This window comes from Podarcis raffonei, chromosome 3, assembly GCF_027172205.1.
Source record: "Podarcis raffonei isolate rPodRaf1 chromosome 3, rPodRaf1.pri, whole genome shotgun sequence".
Classification (NCBI taxonomy): domain Eukaryota; kingdom Metazoa; phylum Chordata; class Lepidosauria; order Squamata; family Lacertidae; genus Podarcis; species Podarcis raffonei.
Window position 1 is genome coordinate 92,387,028 of NC_070604.1, and position 18,809 is coordinate 92,405,836.

Consider the following 18,809-nt stretch of genomic DNA (forward strand, 5'->3'; position numbering starts at 1 on the left):
ATGATTGATCTGTTTATTTCAACAGAACAGAAATTGTTCTCTATCAACAGCTAGGAGTCATTTTGGTAAATGGCAATAGTGTCAGGTCATAATTATTAAACAGTTGCAGAAGAGCATTTAATGCCCCAAAGTCAAGATGGGCATATTAGCATACTAAGCAAACCCTTAGAAAAGCAGCAAGCGTTTCAATTGTCATTGGCTCATGCACATATTTGCTTCTGGCAGGCTATTTTCTTACATTGTGAGAACACCATTTACTAGTGGCAATCAAGAAAATGAAGCATCCATGAATGTTGAGTATGCTTCTGTCTCAGAAGTTCCAGAAAGCACTCTGCTTTCATATAGCACATCCAATGTCAACAAGACAACTCTGTCCCAAAGGCATGATGCAAATCCATTTCCTTGAACGATGCAGTGCACTGATTCCTGAACATTTCAGGGATAAGTTCATGTCTAATTCTCTCTGAGAGCTAGTTCCCATAAGGTTGTTTTGTTTTGATATGAAAAGGAGCTGTTTAGCATAGGAAATACAACATTATGCGGTCTGGGAAAATGGAGTGCAGACTTTTCATTCAAACAGCTCTATTATGAACTGATACACCTTTGGGAAACACAGGTTAATCTCGGAGCAAACCTGGCCAACTGGCCAAGACTCTCTGCATTGTGCCATCGTTCAAGGACCATTCTTTTGTCAACTGATTACAGCAATCTGCATGAAATTTCAGATATAACTGTACAATTTGCTTCAGTTCATTCGGAGGGATTCACCTGAAACTTTGAAGACAAGTTTGCAGAATGATATAATAGTAACTCTAGGAGATTTGCAAATGGCTAGCAAATGGGATTTAGTGCCTGCTGCACAAAGCATCATAGCTCAGGAAGAATATAAAGGAAAGCCTAGCTAAATATCTTTCTGATGGAGTGTTTTTCATAACCCCTCTGTAAGGCCAAGTAATGTGCGAAAGCAGTCCCTTGTGAGCCTCAACACATTCATATTTTTGCAACCTAGCAGATTTACCCTGGTCTACTTTCAGCAAAACCAAATGAGGGGAATGCACCATAAGTGAGGTGGCCAGATGCACAAACAGGGCAAGACTTCTGCTCTTCTAATGGTTGCGTAGAAGAGAGAATTTCAGCAGGCATAGCTTGTCATCTGTTCTGCACAGCCAATAAAAGATACAGGAATCCTGGCCACTTTTGGACCTGGCCCTCTTAACTATGGGATGCAAACTGGCTCTCCATAATTCATAAGCACCTAGGTAATAGCTATTTCCCCCTAACTCTCTTAAACATCAGCTCCAAGCACACTTGGAGTAAGTGGTACTGAAATCAACATATCTACCTACTCAGTAACTATACTGAGGATCATGACATTAGCCAACCCTTGTGCATTTGCTTCCAGTGTTATCTCATATCCTCAGCATACAGAAGCAAAGTAGAAGGTGGGAGTGGAGGCTGGGATCTCATTAGCTAAATGTTAATGAACTTCCCACATCCTTATGATTCAGAGAGAGGATGCAATGGGGTCCTGCCCTCATTGTTACTTGCAATCATACATCCAAAAGAGGAAGGATGGAAAACTGAAAAGGGGGGACTGGCTGCATCACAATCAATTCAAATTAGCATTTCATTGAATGTCATGATTACACTGTAAAAGTGAACGTATTAGCAAACAAGTTTCGCTGATCTTTGCCATGAGCTTAAATGAACTACGTAAGGATTTCAGATTTCACAGAGAGCAAAACCATACATTTTCCCCCTCTTTGTTACATTTCACGCCAGCTGTATTCCACCAACAGGAACCCTTTCCTTAGGCAATGGACGATTCAGCTATTAAATTATAAAGCTTCATGAATCTGCAGGGCAAGTGCAGGAACACAGATCTGTTTTTAGCAGTGAGTCATTGCTTCCTTTTGGTCCCCTGAGGTGAAACCAGCTTCATGTGTGGAGATGGTTCCTAGAGGTTACTTCATTCATACTCTCACAGACCAGGGCTTAAAGGTGCCCGGCTCAGCAGATGGACACTGGATAAAAAAAAGAGTGAAATAATTGAAAGAGAAGGATGATAAACAGCTGCCTTCATCTGAAATGTCTAGACCATGTCTCAAAGTTGGCATGGCCTTTGCTGGGCAACTACAGAATGTAACCATCTTCAGATTTACTTATCTTCTATACCAGGGGCTGATGGACTACAACTCCCATAATCCCTGTCCATTCACCACACTGGGACTGATGAGAGGTGTGTATCCAACAACAGCTGGAGGACAGCCACATGGTGTAAATCAGGGGTAGCCAACAGAACAAGATTGCCAAGCTGAGCACTGAATTTGGCTGACTGGCATTTACTACATGCAGAGCACTTTTTCAGCCAGAACTCACCAGAACTCAGTTCTGGCACCTCTCAGGTGGGCACCATTGCCATTCTAAGAGAACAAGGAAGGCGTTCATAGTGAATTCGAGCATCTCTTTTTCTAGAGGCTCTACCTCTCTTTTAAATCAGAACTAGTGAAGGCGGTGAAGGTCCTGTGTGAGTGTCTGGATGGCGGCTAACAGATTGAGGTTGAATCCTGACAAGACAGAAGTACTGTTTTTGGGGGACAGGAGGCGGGCAGGTGTGGAGGATTCCCTGGTCCTGAATGGGGTAACTGTGCCCCTGAAGGACCAGGTGCGCAGCCTGGGAGTCATTTTGGACTCACAGCTGTCCATGGAGGCACAGGTCAAATCTGTGTCCAGGGCAGCTGTTTACCAGCTCCATCTGGTACGTAGGCTGAGACCCTACCTGCCTGAGGACTGCCTCGCCAGAGTGGTGCATGCTCTGGTTATCTCCCGCTTGGACTACTGCAATGCGCTCTACGTGGGGCTACCTTTGAAGGTGACTCGGAAACTACAACTAATCCAGAATGCGGCAGCTAGACTCACTGGGGGCGGCCGCCGAGACCATATAACACCAGTCTTGAAAGACCTACATTGGCTCCCAGTACGTTTCTGAGCACAATTCAAAGTGTTGGTGCTGACCTTTAAAGCCCTAAACGGCCTCGGTCCAGTATACCTGAAGGAGCGTCTCCACCCCCATCATTCTGCCCAGACGCTGAGGTCCAGCGCTGAGGGCCTTCTGGCGGTTCCCTCATTGTGAGAAGCAAAGCTACAGGGAACCAGGCAGAGGGCCTTCTCTGTAGTGGCGCCCGCCCTGTGGAACGCCCTTCCAGCAGATGTCAAAGCGATAAACAACTACCTGACATTCAGAAGACATCTTAAGGCAGCCCTGTTCAGGGAAGTTTTTAACGTGTGATATTTTAGTGTATTTTTGGTTTTTATGGAAGCTGCCCAGAGTGGCTGGGGAGGCCCAGCCAGATGGGTGGGGTATAAATAATAAAGTATTATTATTATTATTATTATAGAAGCACTGACTACATGATAAGGATGTAGGCATATCTGGTTCAGTCCCACGTGAATTTTTGTACACATTGTTTGGCTGCAGAACTTCTCTGCAAAATTTGGCAAAGTGCGAGTTGGGAGGCATTCAACGGATGGCTACATATCTGTTCACCCATCGCTTCGAAAACTGTAAATTAAGTAAGTTTGCCTTTAAATGCCAACTGAATCAAATTTGTCCCCTGTTCCTAATAATAATATTGACTTACCTCACAGGGTTGTTATAAGGAATGCAATAATTATTATTATTATTATTTCTGACTTTTAGAAGGCATCTGAAGGCAGTCCTGTTTAGGGAAGTTTTTAATGTTTCATGTTTTATTGTATTTTTTATATTTTGTTGGAAGCCACCCAGAATGGCTGGGGAAACCCAGCCAGATGGGCAGGGTATAAATAAAAAATTATTAATAATGATAATGATGATGATGATGATAGGCAACGTGTTTGTATGGCACACTTGAAGATGCCATACAAATGTGAAGTATTCGTTAATTCGTGATAGGGGAACCCACTGAAATGAAAGCTGCAGACAACCAAGGAATGATTACTGAATTGCATTACAGAAGATGAAATCGTGAGAAAGGAGGCCAGTTAACCTACCAGTTTGGTGAAGTTATCCACACAACCATTGCGTATTCTCTCTGGGGTGGCTGGGCTGTCTAGTCGGAATGGCTCCTTCAGTCCCGATTCTTCCCTGGCAGAGACGATGGCATCTTTGATGGCATAAAACACGGAGGCTGACAGGAACAAGGGAGGTTCACCAACAGCCTAGAGAGATTGAAGAGCATCAAGCATTGCTCCAGCCACTACTAATTCACAGCTCACAGTATGCAGTACCCATGGCCAGTACCTCTGGTTACGAACTTCATTCGTTCCGGAGGGCCATTCTTAATCTGAAACCATTCTTAACCTGAAGTACTACTTTAGCTAATGGGGCCTCGCGCTGCCACCACACGATTTATGTTCTCATCCTGAGGTAAAGTTCTTAACCTGAGGTACTACGTCCGGGTTAGTAGAGTCTGTAACCCAAGGTGTTTGTAACCCAAGGTGTTCGCAACCTGAGGTACCACTGTACTGGGAACATAGTAAGCTGCCTTAGACCACCTCACACCATTGGTCCATGGCATACACTGACTGCCAGTGGCTCTGCCAGTGGCTCTAAGAAATATAAGGCAAAATAGCATTCCTCATTCCATCACTGCTGTTTATTTTGTGTCAAAATGTGCAATGTCTGTGGAAAAGCTGCAGCTCCAGATGATACTGTACCTTGGATGAATAGATGGCTTTGCTGTTTGGACAGTCCCGGAGAAGAGACACATGAAACTCTGTTGGGATGTCACCGAATGCAGGGATTTTGTACATTCCAGGTCCGCGGGTGTACAGGTTGCCTTCTGGGGAATAACGCAGCTCCTCCAGGGTAAAAAGCCCAACTCCTTGGACAAAGGCTCCTTCTATCTGTAAATGTAAAGACACAAAAATCAAATCAGACACAAAATAAAAAGTCAGCCTCTAAAGTCAGCCCCAAACAGAGCACATTACAGTAGTCTTGTTTGGACATGACCAAATCACCACAGCAAGACCATCCCACTCCAACCAAAGCTGGTAGAGAGCACTCCTGGGGTGGTATTCAACTAAATTTTACTCAGAGAAGACCCATTGAAATAAATGGACCTAACTCAGTCATGCTCATTAATTTCAACTAGTCTACTCTGAGTAAAACGTATTTGAATGCCACCCAAGGCCACTGATGTCTCCTGGGCTCCCCCAATCAGAACTGAATTGAGAAGTAGGAGTCCTCCAAAATGACCAGGGAAGTTTCCATCCCATAGCCATGTGGAACTTTTCAGTTAATTTTTCTCATTGGCTAGGACATGTTTGATGCTAAATGAACATCATGCAGGAGTGGCAGGAGTGCTGCCACTGCTGGTATTAGTAATAAATATTGGTAGTCCAAATATTTATGGGATAATAGCAGAATGACCTTGTGGCATATGGTCATCATGAGTCATGATTCATAAACAAATTTATCTGTATCTGCCCAATTTCAGTATTTAGTTGCTGGTACAGGAAGCCTCAAGTTTAGGCTAGTACATCTAGTTTTAAGAGTTCGGGTGGTCTGCAGGTTAAAATGAAAAATGAACCCGAAAATATGAGGTTTAGCCTCTCCAAAACAAGACTCCTTTGACTACTTGCTGCAATAGGGCCACTGAAGTAAATAGAATTACTCTAGAGTAACTGACTTGGAGAATGCAAAAGAAAAGCTTGGGAACAGTGCAATGAAGACTAGATCTAATTTTTCCCCTGTTTCATTGTGCAGAAATGAATCATTTGCCAAAAACTTGATGAGCAAAAACAAGCTAATAATAAATTAGCAATTAACCATCTCTCCTGCCACAACAGTTCATGCTGCTGTTTATCAGGCCTGTTGCTGCTCATTGACCAATTTAATAATCCAGCTAGCATGCAGACATGCTACAGCGCCACAGAATAGGATCGTGTTGTATTGCTTACCTGCCCTATATCTATAGCCGGGTTCAAGCTGGTGCCAACATCCATCACGATGTCTGTGCGGACATTCTAAATATCGGCAAAAGCAAAGGCTGAGTAAGTACAGGACTCACTTTATGCAATGAATTAAAAGGGGGACATATGAACATCAATAGGCTACCTTAGAGTCAGGCCACTGGCCCATCTAGTTCAGTACTGTTTAATCTGTTCTCCAGCTTTTCAGGCAGGAGCTTTTTGTCAGCTCTACCTGCAGAAGCTAAGGATTCAGTACAGTACCTGCTCCAGGCAGAGCAGATGCTCTACCACTGAGATGTGCCTTTTCCCAAGTCTCACTTGAACCTGAATTGTCACATAGTAGCTCTGAGCCTGAGCTCCGACTTGGAAGAGATGAACTCTCAGCTCAGCCATGAATGTGCCATGTTGTCTGGGAGAAGCAGCTATTTAATAGCCTAGCCTGAGCTAAGAGAGGTGGCCTAAGTTACACGATTATTGCAAAGATCATGGGGAAATAGACGTGAAGAGTACTTCAGCAAAAAGGTCTTGGCTCTTGGTTGGAAGTCAAATATCTGGAGCCTTTGAAACTTGGGTATAAGTCTTCATAGCTAGTGGCTTGTGTGGAAACCATTCTCAGAACATAATCACTATGAAGTATATAATTGCCCAATTATATGTGTTTCCTCCAGAAGTTCAGACTGCCTCTGGTTGGCCACAGGTGGCCCATCCATGATATACACAGAGAAGTCAGGTATTTCACTCAACGAATACCAGAGCTGGAAATAAACTTCCTTATCAAATATACTCAGGTTATTAGGTACTTTCCCAGTCCACCAGAAAAAGAAATACTTTTGACAAATCTGCCTAGCTTACTTACCTTATGGTCACCTGTCAGACAGTCAATCTCAACCTCAGAACAAGCCACGCCATAAGAGAAGTAGCAAAAGGGCTTTCCTTCATTTTTCTCATAGTCATACCCAAGGTCTGGAATTCTTAAGGGTGGCAAGAAAGAAGGAAAAAATGAAATCTGCAGGAATTTTACTCATCACTTGACTGAAATAAAGGTCTTTTTCTTACTCCACTGAATCACTTCCTAGTGGGCAAAAATGCAAGTTACTGGACTCAACAAGAATTCAGGGAGTTTTGAGGATCAGGCCAGTAATCATGATTAGCCAAAGTTTTGAGATCTGCATGCCTTTGATTGCTCTGTGAAGTATGCCAGACCAGATCCCCACCTCTCCCTTTTTATCTTTCAACCATACCAGATTTTTAGTTGCTCTCCAACATCTTGTCCATATACCTCTAGAACTAGGCTTCTTCCTCTTCACTCATGTAACTCCAAGGAGTTACAACATTGGGCCTACTACATTATTATGGAACAAGCCAGGACACTGATGATAAGCCATGGATGGGGAACCTCAGAGGGCCAAATGCAGCCCTCCAGCTTTCTCTGCCTGGCCCCTGGGCCTCTCCCCAGGCCACATCCCTTTGGCACCCGCTCCAGTACTGGATACAATGGTAGATCCAGTTTTAATACTGTTTAATAATGCTGAAGAAAGCAATGGATGGGATCTCTACTCCTTCCAGTCATCCCATCTTAGTCCATCGCTTCCTTTATTCACAAGCACGAACAAAAAAATCGAGTTTCCTTTCAATATTAAGCAATACAAAACATTTCAAAAATTAATTTATTGCAAATTTTAAATGTTTCCCCTCTTTTTCCAGCTCCACCTAAAACTATTAGAGAAGTTCAGTCTTCAGTAAAATGCCCTCCTCCGTTTTTACCACCCACAGAGAGTGTGGATAATTTGAGGAGATCATTTTCACTCAGCTCTATAAGCTTAAATTGGTTGCCTGTTTGATTCCCAAAACTACTGCAGAAAGTAAGGTAAAGGTAAAGGGACCCCTAACCATTAGGTCCAGTTGTGGCCGACTCTGGGGTTGCGGCGCTCATCTCACTTTATTGGCCGCGGGAGCCGGCGTACAGCTTCTGGGTCATGTGGCCAGCATGACTAAGCCACTTCTGGCAAACCAGAGCAGCGCACAGAAACGCCGTTTACCTTCCCGCCAGAGCGGTACCTATTTATCTACTTGCACTTGATGTGCTTTCGAACTGCTAGGTTGGCAGGAGCTGGGACTGAGCAACGGGAGCTCACCCCGTCGCAGGGATTGGATTCGACCTTCTGATCGGCAAGTCCTAGGCTCTGTGGTTTAACCCACAGCACCACCTGCAGAAATTAGGGCATTGCAAATGATGTTGCACATAAAGAATTGGCAAGTGAGCTTGAAAGCTCTTGTGGAGCCTGAGTTTCTACACCAAAACGGCACTTTAAATAAAGTAAACTGAAATCTAAGTTAGTAGATAGTTAGAGATCCAAGGCAAGGGGTAGCCAATGTTGTTCCTGTCCAGATGTTGTTGACTCCAATTCCCATCACCCCAACCCTTGCCCATTTTGACTGGGGCTGATGGGAATTGGAGTTTGAATGTCTGGAGGGTGTCACTTTTTCCACACCTTATCTAAGGTCTTCTGAAGCTTGTAGGAGATGCATAGTTCTGAATTCTGTATTTACAGAATGGGAATATTAAAGGGTTGGTTCTACTTTGGAGCCTTAACACTTTAAGGTATGATTTGAATGAATGGGAACTGCTTTTACATTTGTATGCCATGGGTCAAGTAGAGACTGCAGATGACTTTAGTGCCAAGGAAAAGTTAGCAGGCACATAAAGTTTATAGAATACAGCCTTCAAAGAGATTACTAGATCATATCTTCTTATTATATGCACACTTCATGAAATTAGTTGAAATATCAGACCAGTAGAGATAAAGAGCACCCAATAACATTTAGAAGTAATATTTGGAATCCCACTTGGGTCCTGTTCCAACTCACCTGTAAAATCCTGTAGCCGACAAACTCACACAATCACAGTAGGCTGCTGACACCTAATGAAAACACACAGAGTTCTTTGTGTCTGGGTTTTTAAAAAAAAAATTAGTTCTGCTGAACTAAAATACCGTATTTTTCACCCTATAGGACGCACTTTTCCCCCTCCAAAAATGAAGGGGAAATGTGTGTGCGTCCTATGGGGCGATTGCAGGCTTTCGCTGAAGCCTGGAGAGCAAGAGGGGTGGTGCGCACCGACCCCTCTCGCTCTCCAGGCTTCAGGAAGCTATCCGCAAGCCTTGCGAGCCTGGGGCGAGTTCCCACGGGCTCGCAAGGCTTGAGGGCAGCAGCCTGCAGCCCGAAGCACGGGGCGCCCTCCGGAGGGCACCCCGTGCTTCACGCAGGTGTTCGCAAGGCTTGCGGATAGCAGCCTGTTCTGGGGGCTGGGGTCGGGGGAAGCTCGGGCTTCCCCAGCCCTGCGGCTGGGGGGGAAAATAAATTTTTTTATTAATTTCCCCCCCAAAAAACGAGGTGCATCCTATGGGCCGGTGCGCCCTATAGGGCAAAAAATACGGTAGCTACAATGTATTCTGGAAAAGCTAGCAATGGGTGTGTTTTTTCAACAAAATACAAATAAGTGCACTCTATCCATGTGCAAAAAGGGGAGCACCATTATCAACAAGCCTTACATTTGACACCTCTAGACCCATCAGGCCCAACTTTGTGAAATAGTGCACAAATGGAGCTGTTAAACAGATCCCACTCTTGAGAGATATCTTCGTTCCAAATCACAAAGAAAAAAAATCTAAGAGCAACCTTCGGAAGCCTAGTCCATCATCAACATCATCTGTTATCTTTTTTTTTTATTTTGAATGCAGAATCATAACAAAAATTACAAACATTGAATCCAAAATAATACTATACAAACAAAAATCCCTGGAACATATAGAAAAAAAAACAGAAAAGGAAAAGGGGAAAAAAAGCAAAGGAAACAAAACAAAACTAAACAAAAACGAAAAAGCACACATCTACAGAAAAAAACCATATCAATTTGTAATCCAAATTTTTCTACCAGTTCCTTTTTCTCTTGATCTCCCATGTTTTTTACCATTAGTTTCGTTTTTTCTTTATTCAAAGCAAAACCTGATACCCTTCCAAAGTTTCCCATTTTTTCTAGAGCCTTTGCTATGCTTTCCTTTGGATTTTCCACCATAAAAACTAAATCATCTGCAAATGCCCTTATTTTGTATATTTTCTCTCCTAGGGATATTCCATTTATTTCTTGATCCAATCTGATTTCTTGATTTAATATTTCCAAAACCAAAATGAATAATAAAGGTGAAAGTGAGTACCCTTGTCTGGTGCCCTTCTGTATTTTAAAATAATCAGTCGTGTCATTATTTATTATTATATTTGCTTCTTGTTGTTCATAAATTGCTTTTAGCCCTCTTGTAATTTGGTCTCCCATGTCCATCTGGTCTAATAATATTTTTAGAAAATTCCATGATACTTTGTCAAACGCCTTTTCCGCGTCCACAAAAACAAAGGATACCTTCTTACTTGGTTTCATGTCTAAATACTCGATCATATCAATCACTGTTCTTATATTATCACTCATTTTCCTGCCCGGCAAGAACCCTGCCTGCTCTTTATTTATACAATCCTGCAAAACTGTCTTTAATCTTGTTGCCAATATTTGTGCATAGATCTTGTAATCATTATTTAGTAGTGATATTGGTCTATAATTGGTTATAAACTCTTTATTTCGTCCTTGTTTTGGGATTACTACTATGTGCGCCTGTTTCCAGGTGTTGGGAATCTTCCCGTCTTCTAATATTCTATTTAAGAGTGTCTTCATAGGTGATAATAGTGGTTCCTCTATGTAATGGGTATGAGTTACTTGTGCGTAAACTGCCGCCTCTCTAGGCTAAATTGCCTTGTTAAACCGTTCTGACTGCACAGCCCATCTCCGCGTGGCTGTCTCAGTCGCTAGCAGAATCTGTCTGTGGGCGTTTCTTAAACCTCTTCCAGCATAGAAGCTGTTTGACTCCCAGTGTCCTCCTCCTCCTCTCACTGCACGGGAGTCTTCTGCGCAGGGAGGGCGTGGGTAGTGGAGGACCTGTGCTCTCCTCACTGATGTCCAGTGAAGAGTCCTGGAGCTCTCTCTCCGCTTCCCCCATCTGCCCCCCTTTATCCCTGGTGTTGCGCTGATTTCCTTCCCCCTCTACCGAGCTGCTTCTCCTCCTGGTGCTGGGTCCTTCGCCAGCAGAATCTGGGAGCCTCCCCTTCGCCTCTCGCTCTGATGTCAGTTCCCTGACACTCTAATTTTTTGTAATGTATTGCGGTAAGACCATCTGGGCCTGGGGATTTTCCCAGTTTCATCTTAATTATCGCTTGATGAAGCTCTGTCGTGGTTATTGGGGAGTTTAGCTCTTGAATCTTTTCTTTCTTAATTTTAGGTATATCCTTTCCACATAAATACTCTTTTATTTCAACCTCTGTCTCATTTCCTGCTTTATATAGCTTATTATAACATTTTGTAAAACACTTTTTAATTTCCTCAGGGTTATCTAAAGTTCTCCCCTCTTCCACTATTTTATCAATCAGTTTTTCCTTTTGTCTCTTTTTCAGTTGCCAGGCTAGCATCTTTCCGGGTTTATTTGCAAATTCGAACGACCTTTGCTTCATCCATTTGATACTGTCCTCAATTTCACTATTTAATATTGCTGAAGTCTGGGTTTGTAATATTTTTAGTTTTTGGTTTATTAATTCATTTTTTGGTTGTTTTGCTAATAATTTTTCATTTATTCCTATTTCTTTCCTTATTTGTTCTAATTTTTGCTCTCTGTTTCTTTTCCTTATTGCACTTTGTTGTATGTAAAAGCCTCTTATAAAAGCTTTACTTGCATCCCATATTGTCCTGAAGTCTGTATCCTGTTCTTTATTTAATTCAAAAAATTCTTTCAGTAGTTCTTGCGCTTTTTTCACAATCTTTTTGTCATTTAATAGTCTTTCATTAAGTCTCCATCTTTTATTAGTTTTCTTGTGTTCCTTTAATTCTTATGTGACTGGGTTGTGATCTGTAATAATTTTGGTCTGTATTTCTGCTTTTTTAATTTTAGTTGTTAAGTTATTTGATACCCATATGCTGTCAATTCTGCCAGCTGATTTTTTAACTTCGGAGAAATGTGTATACTGTCTTTCTCCTGGGTTTTTATATCTCCATGTATCAATCAAATTTAAGAAAACTTAAAACAACATCATCTGTTATCATCGTCATATAAATCAACATCAGGAATGCCACACAAGTTCATGGAGGGATTTACATGTATCACAAAACATTAAATACAATTCATAACAGAAAAACTAAAGCCCCAAATAAAATAGATCACAAGAACTGATGGTGTCAAAATTATGCTCACCAACTCATATGGACGGACTGTTTTCTGGTTTGTGTGTGTGTAAAGAAAACACCCCATCCTATAGCAGAGGTCACTGCAGAACAGAGTGCCAGTAACAGCCCTTTGATGATGGCATAAGATGGTGAGATAAAGTGGGACAGGGACCAAGCTAAAGGAAGGAGCAAGGAGGGGAAGCTGCTTAAGATTCACAAACCATCACAATTCAGAGGTGTATCAATTGCATCACCACCTTGGGTATATAGAATCCAAAGTTTCTCTTGTTGAAGTCATACTTGTTTGGCGCTTACAGAACTGCTGGAAGAGTTGCAAGAATATCAGCCAGTTCCCTGCTAGCTCCTTTAGCCCCTGTCACGCCACAATGAATTAATAGATAATTGAGATTTTCCTAATGCTAGCAAATCCACACCATGCTTCCAAACTGCGGCAGACACAAACATACCCAGTCTTCCCAGGAACCTTTTGGCTTAGCAAGTTTGATTGGCTCCAATCTCTTCAGGATGGTCTGGCAAGCATTCTAAAAGAAAGAAAGAAAAATAATTCAAAGCAAACAGAATGCATCTTTTGATATTACTGCAAATTGCCACCAGGTATTCTCACTTTCCCATAAAGAAGGCTGATCGCCGAAGAATTGATGCTTTTGACTAATGGTGCTGGAGGAGACTCTTGAGAGTCCCATGGACTGCAAGAAGATCAGACGTATCCATTCTTAAGGAAATCAGCCCTGAGTGCTCATTGGAAGGACAGATCGTGAAGCTGAGGCTCCAATACTTTGGCCACCTCATGAGAAGAGAAGACTCCCTGGAAAAGACCCTGGTGTTGGGAAAGATGGAGGGCACAAGGAGAAGGGGACGACAGAGGACGAGATGGTTGGACGGTGTTCTTGAAGCTACAAACATGAGTCTGACCAAACTGCGGGAGGCAGTAGAAGACAGGAGGGCCTGGCGTGCTCTGGTCCATGGGGTCACGAAGACACGACTAAACGACTAAACATTCTCACTTTCATCAATCTAGATGTGGCAACAGGTGTCCACATATCACAGGCTTCAGAATGTCTTGTACTCTTTTGACTAACTATGCTTTTAACGGAAGGCTCTGGCTAGAAATGGGCAAGGTCCAAGGTTCAATCCACAGCATCCCCAGAGATGGCTGGGACCAATTATCGCCTGAAGTCCCAGAGAGCTGTTGCTCATCAATGTCAACAACACTGAGCTAGACGGACCAGTGGTTTGACACAGTAGATGATAGCTTCCGATGTAGCATTAACATATTTCCTAAGTTAATACCATTGTTCAATTTGGAATCAACCTAACATTCACCACATCACCAGAGAATACACATAATTGGCTCCTTTACTGTTAAAGTCACCACACTGGGCACTTTTAAGCAGCACACATGCTGATAGTGTGCTTTCCTCCGAAAGCAAAGTCTGCTAGAAGCCTCCCACAAGGCATATCTTCATAGAGGCAATGAGACAGATTCTTTCTGGGGTGCAAATGAAGTGCACTGCAGACAGAATTGGTAGCATCCCTTGTAGAGCAGTGTGTTGAGTTCTATCCCTTACCAAGACAGCCATCCCATTGATATCAGCACTAACAGAAGCAGCTGTTGGAGATGCATTTGGCACTGTGTTGGTGCTTGTCTCACTGATGTAGATCTTGGAGGTGGGAATTCCAAGAGTCCTGCTGGCAACCTGCAGAGAGACAATACCCAAAAGTGAACTTCACCGCAGTTGTCATCACCACCAATGAAATCCATAGGACTTGAAACAGTTCTTCTTATTCCAAGTCCACAAAGCTCCAAAGACTTTTGAACAGTCCTGTATTCTGTCCTGTTATGCAACTGTGGGATATTTTTCTGATCCGTCTTAATTTACATTTGCAAGTAAAATCAAAACACACAGGAAAGTTGCTAAGCTTCTAAAGAATGCTGCTTTGTAATCCTGCTACACATCCTCCATACATTGTGAGAAAGTATGGGTTGTAGTTAATCAACTCTTACTCAGGGTAGACATTAATGGCCATGACTGCTTTGAGTAAAAGTTTATTTATTATTAAATTCCTCCCACAAGAACCCATTCTTTGGATTTCACCCTACATATCCACATTTAAATTAGAATGGGTGTGGGTGGAAATTGCAGCATCTGTAAGATAACATTCTGAAAATGAATGCTGCAGTACATTTTTAATACATTTAATGGATGATGATAATAATAATAATAATAATAATAATAATAATAATAATAATAATAATTATTTATTTATACCCCGCCCATCCAGCTGGGTTTCCCTAGCCACTCTGGGCAGCTCCAATAGATTAAAAATAGAATAAAACATCAAACATTAAAAACTTCCCTAAACAGGGCTGCTTAATGGATAATGTTAATCAAAACAGCACCAGACAATTAATGCATTCATAGTTTACCTGGATCATCTTGGTATGGAGGCCCTGGCCCATCTCAGTTCCACCATGCGTGAGCAGCACTGACCCATCCGTGTACACATGTACCAGGGCACCAGCCTACAACAGAAATCCGAGAGAGAGGCTGTCAAAGACTGTTTTGACACACGAGCTCCCTGAAGCACATCGTCTACATACAAATCAACATTCCTCACTTCAGGCAGTATCCAAGGCCTTTGTTCCATTAGCGCAAGGATTTACATTTATGCTACTGTACTGCTCCCGATTCTCCTCTCTCTGTGCATGCATTGTGCCCTCGTCAATTCTGCTCTGGAAGGTTGCAAGAAACCCCAGAACAGTTTATTTGGGGGGGGGGGGGAGTTCCACTGCGCAAGGGTAAATCCTTGCTCTATTAGAACAAGAGATTGAATGCTTTGGATAGAAGTGTGTGTGTGTGTGTGAGAGAGAGAGAGAGAGAGAGAGAGAGAGAGAGAAGATAGAAATGATCCAATAAGCCTAAAAATTAACTTTCGATTGATTCAATACTTAAGAAAGCACTGCTTCATTTCCTGATTCCTCTTCAGCCCATGCATTCACTGACTAGGGTGGGGGCTGGTATCCCCCCCCCAACAACATTAGCAAAACAAGAGTCACAAAGAATGCACAAGAATGAAGGCGGACTGCTGGATGACATACAACATAACCAAGGCTGGGACAGTGTCATGATCTAACACAAGATTGGAACTAAAATGTGCCTTGGGTGTAACGCTTCAAACATTCCCATTACTGGAGAATCTTGAAGATGGACAGAAGCATTTTGCCACAGAACCTTGCTGCCCAGCTGTAATAGTTAAGGGTGCTTGCCAACCTGATTCAGGAAGGGAACTGTGAAGCTGATCCCAAACTTGGTTGGAATAATGGCCATGCCCCTCTTCTTCCAGCGATTCTTCCTGGGGAAACAGAACGATGTCAGACTCTTGTTCCCTTGCAGCATGCACCCATGCCTAAACTGCTTTCTCTGGCATGCTCTCTTTTCCTACACAATTTTGCATCAGAACAAGACTTCATCGGAATGGGTCCAGGGAGCGAATTGAAATCAACAAATCAACATGCACTTTTCATTGATTTTGAGCTTCTCTTTTAAAACACAATGGGTTAATGTTTTCCTCAAAAGATTACACCTTCTGCAGAGATGATTTGTATGGATGGGGGAGAAATTTGATTCAGACTTTAATTCCAGGCTTACTAATAAGGCCTTTTAGAATATTTTAGTATACCTGATATCACTCTGAAAAGCAAGATACTTACCGGTTAAACTCATCAATAAGTTTCCTTCTGGAGTGATAGTCCGAATTTGCAAGGCACTCATCCCAACATCTTCGCAAGGTGAATCCTTCTAGCTTTTGATTGAAGTGAGTCAGGTCTCCTTCATTATAGAGATTGAGTTTTCGAACCTTTCCAAAGCAAAACCCACATGGCCATGGTCACTAACGAGTCTTTGGAAGAAGGACTTTAACAGAATGTGGAATGCTGGGCATCTTGATCCTAAACACGCCTTCTTAAACATGGAGGACAGCTCCCCCAAAATTCTGTAGTGGGCAGCCATTTCAGGGTCAAGGGTTGCATTCCCTTCAGAGAAGGGGACTACACAGCAATGGTGGTCAGTACAGCCAAACCAAAAAGTAGACAGAGGACATCCCACACACACACTTCATTCATCTCACAAACACACACATCCATCCGCACAAACATACACATGCATCCATTCATAAAAAGCAGAAGCACACAGACACTCATCCTCTCTCTGCTTCGCCCATTCGTTCTCTTTCTCTCTTTCACTCTTCCAGCTGGGTGAAGTGTTGCGCTGAAGGAGGCCAACGACCACTTCCCACTGGAGGATAAAGGAATGACACACAACATCCTTGATATGTAATATCATTTTGATATCCAACCCATAAAGGACTCTAACAATCAGTGTCAACACTGAGATTACATTACCCAATGTAAAGCTGCAAAAAGAGCTCACGGGTACCGAACTGGTGACATCTCATTTCTTTAACATCCTTTGACTGAAGCATGCAGGGTTTATGGAAATGTCCAGCCTTTTCCTCTAAGAGCACATATCCAGTGCCTCATTTACGTACAGTATAAGCTAAATAAGCTATAGCTTAGGGCCCCACCCTCTTGGAGGGCCCCCCAAAAAATTAAAGGGGGAAAAACCCTGGATGTACATTTCCAAAATATATGATAAAAAAAAATAAAACAAAACCTACATATAGCAAAAGTGTTTTGTGTTATATAGGCTCCTATGCTAAGTAATGGGCTAGACAGCTCCCTAAAATATCACTGGTTTGCTCATTTCTATATATAGGGTGCCTACATGGACTGGTTACATGGCAACACGTGCAAATGGCTTTAGATACCTGTTAGGTCCATAAATTACCATATAGCATATATTCAACACAAAAAACAGTGACAATTTGTTGTTGACAAAGGACAGCTGGACATATAAAGGGCCCCATTACCTTCAGTAGCTTAGGGCCTCATCAAACCTAAATCCAGCCCTGCACGTACCTCTTCTGCTGGCAGCCCACACTTCATGGCAATGTCGCTCATCCAGCACTCAGTAACCATCATTCCCTGGGGACCCCCAAACCCACGGAATGCTGTGTTGGAGGACAAGTTGGTTCTGCAGACTTTGCCTATGCCTCTGATGTTTGGAATGTTGTACGAGTTGTCCATGTGAAACAATGCTCTGTCCATAACCTGGGGACCAACAATAAAAAGCAGATCAAAAATAGACTTATGAACTTTAAAAAAAAGACTTAATTTACGAACCATGCTTTTGTTCTTCTGACTCTACAATCATAAGTTGCACTAACTGACAAGTAATCATTTACATGTTTTTTTCACAAACACACCAACTGGAGCAAATGTATGCTCATCCTCATATATTGCGTGGTGCAGTGATTAGACTAGAACCTGGGAGATGAGGTTTCAAATCTCCACTTGGCCATGAAGCTCAGTGGGTGACCTTGAGTCAGTCACTGCCTCTCAGCCTAGCCTATCACACAGGGTGGTTGTGGCAACTAAGAATAGGTAGACCTATTAGCCCCTTGGAGGGAAAGATGGAGTATAGACACAATAAATAAATAACTATTGGCAGCACTAAATTTTTACAACAATACTGTCATCTTTCTATTTAAATCACTAACTGAAATTGCAGGTTAAGTAGTAGTCAAGTAGTCAAACATTAAAACTGTCCCCATTAGAGAAGGCTTGGGGACAACTGATCTTTGTTTAATGAAACACAATTTCAGGATGGGACCATTTTGACTGAAGGAGGTAGGTGCAGCGTGTGTGTGTGTGTGTACACATACAGGGGCTTGGGTATGCTTCTCAACCAGTCACCCCAAACTACTTTTTCTCCCTCTTAGAGTCAGAAATGAAAAACAGCAGAATGTATCCTTGACTCACGCCATGAGAAAGATCAACAGAATTCCCTCCATTGCTGTAATATGTCACATCTAGACTAGTAATCCTTCCATTCTTCTTAAAGCCAACCTGGAAGAAACAAAGGATGGAGGAATACAGAATTCACCTGTTACAATTACAGATGTTTTGTTGTTGTTGTTTAGTCGTTTATTCGTGTCCGACTCTTCGTGACCCCATGGACCAGAGCACGCCAGGCACTCCTGTCTTCACAGATGTTTTAGGAAGAAACAAATCTAGGAAGCTGTCAGACCCTTTGGTCCATCTAGCTCACTACTGTCTACACTGAGTGGCAGTGGCTCTTCAGGATTTATTGACGCAGGATTTTTTTGATGCATGCAAAACATGTGCTCTGCCACTGAGCTACAGTCTTATACCTCATGCTCCATAAACCCAAAGTGTAAAAGATAGCTATTGGTAGATTCCAGCAGTCCTGTTTAGTGGTGTTCTTCTCCCTATCTGTAGCATTCCACATACAGTCGTACCTTGGAAGTCAAACAGAATCCATTAGACTACCAAAAAGTTCAGAAACCAAAGCGTGGCTTCTGATTGGCTGCAGGAAGCTCCTGCAGCCAATCAGAAGCTGCAGAAGCCCCATCGGAAGTCCAGCTTCCAAAAGAACATTCAAAAACCGGAACACTCACTTCTGGGTTTCGATCGTTCGGGAGCCAAGACGTTTGA

The 18,809-nt window shown here is 42.6% G+C and overlaps 1 protein-coding gene across 1 annotated transcript in view; it reads right to left on the reverse strand.

The window, feature by feature from the left end:
- The window catches only part of XDH (xanthine dehydrogenase), a 68,735-nt gene continuing 49,926 nt past the window's right edge, over positions 1-18,809 (reverse strand). Inside the window, exons 25-37 of the mRNA XM_053383009.1 lie at positions 18,114-18,200; positions 17,211-17,402; positions 15,945-16,090; positions 15,505-15,586; positions 14,661-14,756; positions 13,801-13,929; positions 12,679-12,753; positions 8,824-8,876; positions 6,812-6,926; positions 5,944-6,009; positions 4,699-4,887; positions 4,033-4,200; positions 1-2,024 (exon numbers count right to left, since the gene is read on the reverse strand). Coding sequence (XP_053238984.1) covers positions 1,974-2,024; positions 4,033-4,200; positions 4,699-4,887; positions 5,944-6,009; positions 6,812-6,926; positions 8,824-8,876; positions 12,679-12,753; positions 13,801-13,929; positions 14,661-14,756; positions 15,505-15,586; positions 15,945-16,090; positions 17,211-17,402; positions 18,114-18,200 — 1,449 coding nt within the window. The 3' untranslated portion in view covers positions 1-1,973. The remainder of the gene's footprint in view (positions 2,025-4,032; positions 4,201-4,698; positions 4,888-5,943; positions 6,010-6,811; positions 6,927-8,823; positions 8,877-12,678; positions 12,754-13,800; positions 13,930-14,660; positions 14,757-15,504; positions 15,587-15,944; positions 16,091-17,210; positions 17,403-18,113; positions 18,201-18,809) is intronic.